The 7,377-nt window shown below is 48.4% G+C and overlaps 1 protein-coding gene across 2 annotated transcripts in view; it reads left to right on the forward strand.

Annotated features, from left to right (window-relative positions):
- Window positions 1-7,377, forward strand: part of PUSL1 (pseudouridine synthase like 1) — a 23,865-nt gene continuing 16,488 nt past the window's right edge. For both annotated transcript variants that reach the window (XM_005008821.6, XM_038166630.2), the window contains exons 1-3: window positions 1-257; window positions 1,441-1,498; window positions 6,431-6,618. In XM_005008821.6, coding sequence (XP_005008878.2) covers window positions 199-257; window positions 1,441-1,498; window positions 6,431-6,618 — 305 coding nt within the window. In that variant the 5' untranslated portion in view covers window positions 1-198. The remainder of the gene's footprint in view (window positions 258-1,440; window positions 1,499-6,430; window positions 6,619-7,377) is intronic.

Here is a 7,377-nt window from a genome sequence, read left to right on the forward strand (position 1 = left end):
GGGGCCGTTCCCTGAAGGCCCCGGTGGCGGAAGCGGGCGGTGCTGGGCGGGCCTGCCGGGGGGAAGCCGGCCGAGGAGGGGCGGCGAGGCCGGGCAGGGCGCCGGGGGAGCCCCCGGGGTCGCCTCGGTGCTGTGGTGGCGGCGGCGCCCCCGGGAGCTGGGAGCGGAGGGGAGAGCTTGTCCGGTGGCCCAGCGAGGATGGTTTCTCCCCCAACGCGATATTTAGTGTTTTTTCAGTACTTTGGCACTAAATATAGGTAGGTGCGGGTGCTGCCCCGCGTGTTGCACGTGAGGCGGTGCCAGGGGAGCCCCGGGTGGGGATGGGGAGGCTGCAGGGAGGCGACTGAGGGGAAAAAAAAAAAAAAAAAAAAGAATAATAAAAAAAAGAGTGCAGGAGTTTGAGGGAGTACAGAGGATATTTGGGGGAGAACAGTGAACTGGGGGAGAGCTGCTACATGTGCCGAGTCGGTGAGCATGGGCAGGGAATTGGGCTGCCACAGGTAAATATTAGAGGATTTTTCGGACAGGAAAAGCAGAAAATGGGCAAAGGGCAAATGTGAAAGGGCAGAGAGGAAGGTGAATGTGGATACAAGTCGGTGGGAGTGCAGGTAATTACATTTCCTGAGGTGTGGTTTGGGAGAGCCAGCGGTGTGGGGAGCTGGTTGCCCACACTGCCCTGGAGATGCAGGTGGAAAGCTCCGTGGTGGAGAAAGGGAGCTGGGACTGCCTTTCCCCAGGCCTTAAACATCCCACATACGTCGTTAGGCTTGTTTACATAAAAAAGAGTGTGTGGGAGAATTATTGCAGCCCCAGCTTGTGGAGTCGTGCCTATCTACATGAGGGTTTTCCAGAATAACACCACCATAAGCCAAAACCCACACTTCCCTTGCACAGCAGAGTTTGTCTCGTTGTGGGTACTGGCCTAAATTACCCTGCGTGGTTGCAGGTAGGCCGAGTTTGGCTTCAGGACATCTCTCTGCACTTCAGTGCCTTCTGTGAGTGGCTGTGCCTCCTGCAACAGAGAAGGAAGCTCACCACAAGTCGTGTCTTCACATCTACAGGGCCTGCAAGAAAGGGTCCTACAACTCAGACCCTGAAAAATCTTTCCCTGCAAACCCTTCTCTAGTGGAATTTGCCTGCCTCATCTTCTCAACCCATCAGAAGGACCAGTTCAGGAGGTAGCACTGGCAGGATGATTTTTGTGTCCAGTCACCTTTCCAGAATGCCACCGCTGCTCCTGTTTTTGTGTCCATTTTTCAAAGTGTTTTTGTCCCTGCAAGTTGTGTAAAAAGATCTAGGTTGCTCGGCAGCAAGCAATTTGATAGTGAGTGCCCAGCATTAACCTCTGGATGTGTTGGTGGACTCTGTGTTAAGACATTGTGTAGAAAATGCAGGGTCGTGATATGTATCAATAACTATTGTATTTGTTTTGCTCTGCAGTGGGGTGATGGAAACTTCAGCTAACCAGTCAGGGATTGGAGTCCAGAACTGCTTGGAGGTATGTCCTTGCTAATCATATTGTCATTAAAATGAAACTTCATGGTGTTGCCCAGGTCACGTTTGGGGCAACATTTGGCAGGCCAGGCCCTGCCTGTGTATTAATAGCCAACATTTTCATGATTCTGTTCTCATTACCAGTCAGACTCTGTGGTCACAAACTGGAGCAGTGCTCCGTGCTGTGCCTGACTTTACTGGGTGATGGTTCTTGCATCGCCTCGCCAAGCAGCCCACAGAAGGAAAGTGTGATGAGTTAATAGCTTGAAGAGGAGTTCTCAGGATGTATTTGAATGGCTCCTTGCCTGAGACCATTGTGGAGAAAGTGTATAAATATTGTGCAGATCTTGAAAGAAGAGCCCCAAAGGACTTTCTATCTCATTTATCTAATCCTCTGAACCATCCAGCGTCTCAGCCCCAGGCGCCGGACTTTGGGTGAGCCCAGCAGTTGTTTTGCATTACCCAAGTCACTTTGTTTTAACAAGCGAATGGGTAGGATGGGTGATTAAAGGGGAAGAAAAAGAAAAAGATAAACTTATTTGGTGTTGTCTTTTCACAGTATCAGCATTTTGCTGGCCAGTTCTGGGATATGTGCTTTGCTTTCATGTGGTGGTATTGATGCTGGGCACTGCTGAGCAGGGCTGTGTCTATTAGAACCACATGAGATGTCTTAAAGCAACTTTAATAGAAAACTTCTGGGGCCTGTAGGAATTTATCTTCCTTCCTCCATTTCTGTGCAGCCTTGAACTTCATAACACTCGTTTCCAAAGCCAGGAAGGCAACTGAAGGGAAGGGCAAGATTAAATCTGTAATGAGATCCTTATTCCATTCTATGTAGGTTCAGACATTTGTTTTGTTTGCCATTAGAGGCAAGCAAATAACCTGTGAAGTGTAGGCTGTGTGTACCAACAGCTGGTGTCATTAGAAGTGGAGAGGACTGGTTTGTGAGGGTGTTCTGCAGTCCTCCAAGTGCCAAGGTAGAGCTGCTGAACCGTGGCTGATCCAGAGGCCTGTCTGTAACCCTCTGTCACTGTCTGTATCATACAGGACGTGCAGATGTCTGAAGGAGCTTTTTAATATCTCTTCGAGGCAGGCTTTGCAGCCATATATATTTGGAGACAATATATTTGACTTGAAATACTTGGAAGCCCAGCTTGCTTGTGGTGGGTCCAGAGCGGAATTCCAGACCTTGCTTTCCCAAATCAGGATGGTGGAGACCTGTGATTTGTCCCCCTGCAATGAGGAGGGCAGTACACGTGCTGCAGGGCTCCGTGTTCCAGTCCCAATTCTTACAGATGCCCCTCCTGGAAAGGAAAATCTCCCGTGCAGCACCTTTTGCTGAAGTGAACAGCTGCTACTTGTGCTCACAGGCACCATGTGTGAGGCCTGCTCAGATCTACAGAATGAAGTTCCTTTTCGTGTTGGGTTTGAAGCATCTCCTGAGCGTGCTGTTTCCCATTGTGCTGATGAATGCTGCCCAAAACTAATCCTCCCACATGAAGCACTGCTTTGGCCAGCAGCCTTGTGCTAAGTCCAGATATTATTCCTCATGAAAGGAAGAGAGGGAGAAAGAGAACATAGATGAACTCTGTGCTATGCAAAGCAGCTTTGGTACAACTTCCCTCTCTCAGTTAAGAAAAAAGGAGGAGGAAAGAAAGGAAAACTGACTCAGAAGTGTTACCTTCGTTGCCTGTTTGTATAATCATTTCAGCAGCATGGAAGATTGCTTTGGAAACCTTTCCTTGCAGCAGAAGCCACTTTCTCAGCCTTTTCTTCTTGGCTTTCACTACATTTCTCTCTTCCTGTGAGAATGAATTAGGCTCTTAATTAGTTTCAGTTGACATAGCACCCCTTGAGTCAGCAGGGCTGCGATGACTTGCAACCAGAAGCTTGCACATTATTATTTATTAGAACCCAGCAACTTATAAATTGTGCAGCATCCCTGGCAGTGCAATGCGATTCCTGTGTCTGTGCAGCTAAAACCACCGTGGATGTCTTCCACCAACGAAACCAATAAACAATTCAGCTGCTGGGAAAGAGCAACACACACACATTTTTTCCAAAATATTCCTAATGCACATCTTTCTCTCGAGCACACCCATCCTCAACTGATCTGTCAGGTTCCTTTTGTGGTTCCCAGATGCTCTGCAGGGGTCTTTGGTGGCTGAGCATCTTGAGCAGTTTTTTATTTAGACTTCAGGGAGAGAAGTGGGTGAACTTTTGCTTCCCAGCCATCGCCGGTGTATGTTAACAGGCCTGTTCTTCATCTCCCCTCTCCAGCATTTGTACGGGGGGGGGAAGAGAACAGAGCTGTGAATAATAATAGCAATCTGGAATGTGGATTTGTATCGTTCTGGCACACAACAATGGAAATTTCAGTAGGATTCAAAATATGGAAGTGCTTAGTGAATGAATCTGGTTAGCAGAACAGGCCTGCTAAGTGCAGGTAATGCTTTCCCCTGCACCACTGCTGTGCAGGGCAGTACAGGTACAGAGGGACACCCAGGGATGCTTGTTGCTGCCCCAGGAACATGGTCGTCTGGAACAGTTATGGCTCAGGAAGTAAAGGCAGGATGGAAGTGGGTGCAATCGAGCTCAGCAGGTGCCCAGCCAAGATTTTCGTGCCTGTCACCAAGCACCTGCTGAAGAGAAGGACATTTGCATGCTGTCTGGCCTAAGGAAGGGAGCAGAGACCTGCGAATTTTGAGAAAACGAGAGGAGAACCCAGCTCCTTGATTCCTGCATCTCCTCTGCTGCCTTTTAGCACCCCTGGGATAAAATTGTTTAACTTCTGCCTCAGCTTCCCCCGCTGGAATCCAGAGCTGATGCCCAGCAGGGCAGGGACCTGAATTAACAGCAGCGATTTTCGAGTTCTCAGATGACAGCCCTGCTGGTTTTAGCCATTTTATTTTTATTTTTTAAGGGCAGGAAAACCTGGTTGCCATTCAAGCAGTTACTAAATGTAAATAACACATCTTCTTTTTGCAGCTCAGCGTGGGTTACGTTGGCAGATCAGGGCACACAGGAACCAGCAGAGGATGGTACCAGCTGCCTCCAGGCGCCCAGGCCCTCTGGATGGCACAGAGAGCAGACATACGTAGGTGAGGGGTCAGTAAGGAATTGCCTGTGAAGAAGTTCAGCAAGAAGTGCTCTGTGTAAGGAGATTATTTCTCTCTGTGAGTAGAAAAGTGTGCAGGAGAAGGGCAGCTGTGAAAACACCCCACCGTGGAGCTGCCTCTGTGGGTTCTGTGGCCAGAGCAGGGAAGCAACCAGATTCACCTCGGAGCCTGCAATCCTCTCCTCCTCCCCAGTCTGCTCTCCAAAAAGACCCAACCCTTGCAGGCAGAGGAGAGATCCAGGCTTTTTGGTGTTCCTGTTACCCAGCTCTGTCTGGATGCAGTGCGGGGATCCAGAGGAGTGCTGCATCCAAACTTCCCCGAGGCCATAGCAAGAAGAAGGGAGGATGTTCTCCCCTCATCTCTCTTCCTCTGCCTCCTCTCAGCTCTCTTCCCACTGCCACTTTTGTGCCTGGCAGCAAAGGAGGGGGAGGCGAGGCCAGGGGAAGAGGAGCCTGCAAAACCCAAACATATCTGTGCAGAAACTTTGCTTTTAAAAGCAGCTTCTGCTCGAAGACAAATTGCTGAGGCACAAGCCAAGGTCTGCTGCAGAAAACTATTTGATTTCTGTCTGCTTCTCTCTGCTTAAGGGCGATAAATAAAGATTTTCATTGTTAATTGTAACCACATGTGAACTCCAAATAGAAGGATTAGGAAGGGGAAGAGGCTGGGGTCGTTTCTGTTCTGTTTCCCAGGCCTTCCTCTGCCGCTCAGTTACGTTTTTCCTTGCCTCCCTGTGCTTGTTAATGGTGTGTTTCTGAGAGCCCAGAATCCTGTCTGCTCAACTCATAGGAATCTGGAAGGCATTTGTGAGTCAGCAATTCAAGCTTTATTGACTCTTGGTACCAAATTGAAATCTAATAAAGACCACTGCTGGGTTCGCTGCTCAGGAGGGGAGATGGAAGAGCAGGAAATTTCTAGCCATTCATCTGCTTTTCTGCTTTTCTTTGTTTTCTGTTTTTCCCAGTCTTGCAGATATGCTTCATTCATAGACCCTAATAAATCACATCGGGTTTTCTGTCTCAGGGCTTGTCATCGCAAAGACAAAAACTATTTTGCAGCTCTGGTAACCTACTTCCCAACCTTGCTGTGTGGAAGACCTGCTGTGGTTTTAACATTGTTTTAGGAAGTTACTGCAGTCCCAAGGTTTCTGACCCACCAGAGTTTGCCTTTGCCCCTTACCAAAATCCACCCTGCCTTTGCTAAATGTAGACCTGTCTGGGAAGACCCTGAAATATTCGGCAGCCGATTAACTGTTTAACTTCATTTTGTGTGCATTTTCTGATCATCTTAATTAGAAGACACTCTCTTAAGGACTGTGGAAGGAGGGAATATCAGGAAGCTCTGTCCCATGACCGCTGGTGGCGTGTGGTTGTCCTGTGGTTCTTTACACCTGCTGGGATGGCTCAGCATCAGCTCCTCCACTGCTGGTGTGTTTTATGAGAGCCGTGCCTTGATTCTTAGATCCATTTATATATCTCAGTGGGACTGATAACCGTGTCACATCAGTGCTGTGCTGCTTCTCGCCTGGTCCCCGGCTCCTCCTCCACTCGTAACAACTAATGGAAGCGTGTTGCCTCCTGTAGCCCTGCTCCTGTCGGGGATGGAAAAGAAATCCTGCCTGCAGCAATAGCTGCACTATTTTACACCTTTCTGCTTAGCAGTGAGTTGCAGGGGTTGTGTCTGGGTGTAAATGGGTAACTCTCTGTCCTCTTTTCTACTCACCTAATGATATAAAGCAAAGGATGTGGAGGTCCTGAGGACTGTGGGGGAGGGCACTGCTTCTCCTGTTCATGGTTCTGTCTCACGTTGACTTGCAGAAGGCAGCACAGAACCTGAAGCCCGTAGTTCCCATCAAGTTCCACATCTCCAGCCGAACAGACAGTGGCGTTCATGCTCTCTGCAACGCTGCTCACCTCGACATCCAGCGGGCACCTGGGAAGCCAGCTTTTCAAGAGAGGGAGCTCATCCGTGGTCTAAATCACCACCTGAAGTCTGAACCAATACGGTGAGTTAGTGGCAAATCAAAACCTTTTATTTCACCCTTGCTGAAGAAGAGGGAAATGCAGCCGTGATCTCCCATCTTCACTCACAAGATGTATTTTTTCCTGTTTTGTGTTGGCAAATCACTCCCATGCACGTCTCTCCACTACTGCCAGACCGCTCGTACATTCAAGACTGGTGCTGTTATACTGTTGCTCTTAGGAGATCATCTATGCTGGCACCACTAAAACAAAAAATCCTGTGAGAGACGAGGGTCACCATGCGAGCAGTGAACCCACTGCAGTGACTTTCATTTTCCATGAGCCATACATGAACTTTCAGTGATGCTTTATTCCCCAAACTCATTTTCTTTGCTTGCTGAACTCGCACCTAACAAAAGCTTGGCTGCAGCATCGCATCTGACTCGTATCTGTGCAAAAAGATGAAAAACAGACAAAATTGCTTTTAGTGTCAGCATTCTGCTCCTCCTTTCCATCGCCATCAACTTCTTTTCTTCCCAGCTAGACCACAGCCACCACATGACATGATTTAAAGAAGTTGCATGACAAGCTCCAGTTTAATACTTTTATAACAAAATTGGATTGGTTTTGCTCAATGGGATAGATAAACAGCCCTCCTTATCCTGTACCCAGCTGTAAATGACTCGGGAGAGCTGCATGTGAATTTAGTAAGGGGGTTGGCACAACAATTTACAGAGAACAGAACAGCTGCCATTTCTTTTTCCTATTTTCTTTTTATTTTCTTTCTTTCTGTTGGAGTTATT

The sequence above is a fragment of the Anas platyrhynchos genome, chromosome 22 (genome assembly GCF_047663525.1).
Source record: "Anas platyrhynchos isolate ZD024472 breed Pekin duck chromosome 22, IASCAAS_PekinDuck_T2T, whole genome shotgun sequence".
In the NCBI taxonomy this organism is placed as follows: domain Eukaryota; kingdom Metazoa; phylum Chordata; class Aves; order Anseriformes; family Anatidae; genus Anas; species Anas platyrhynchos.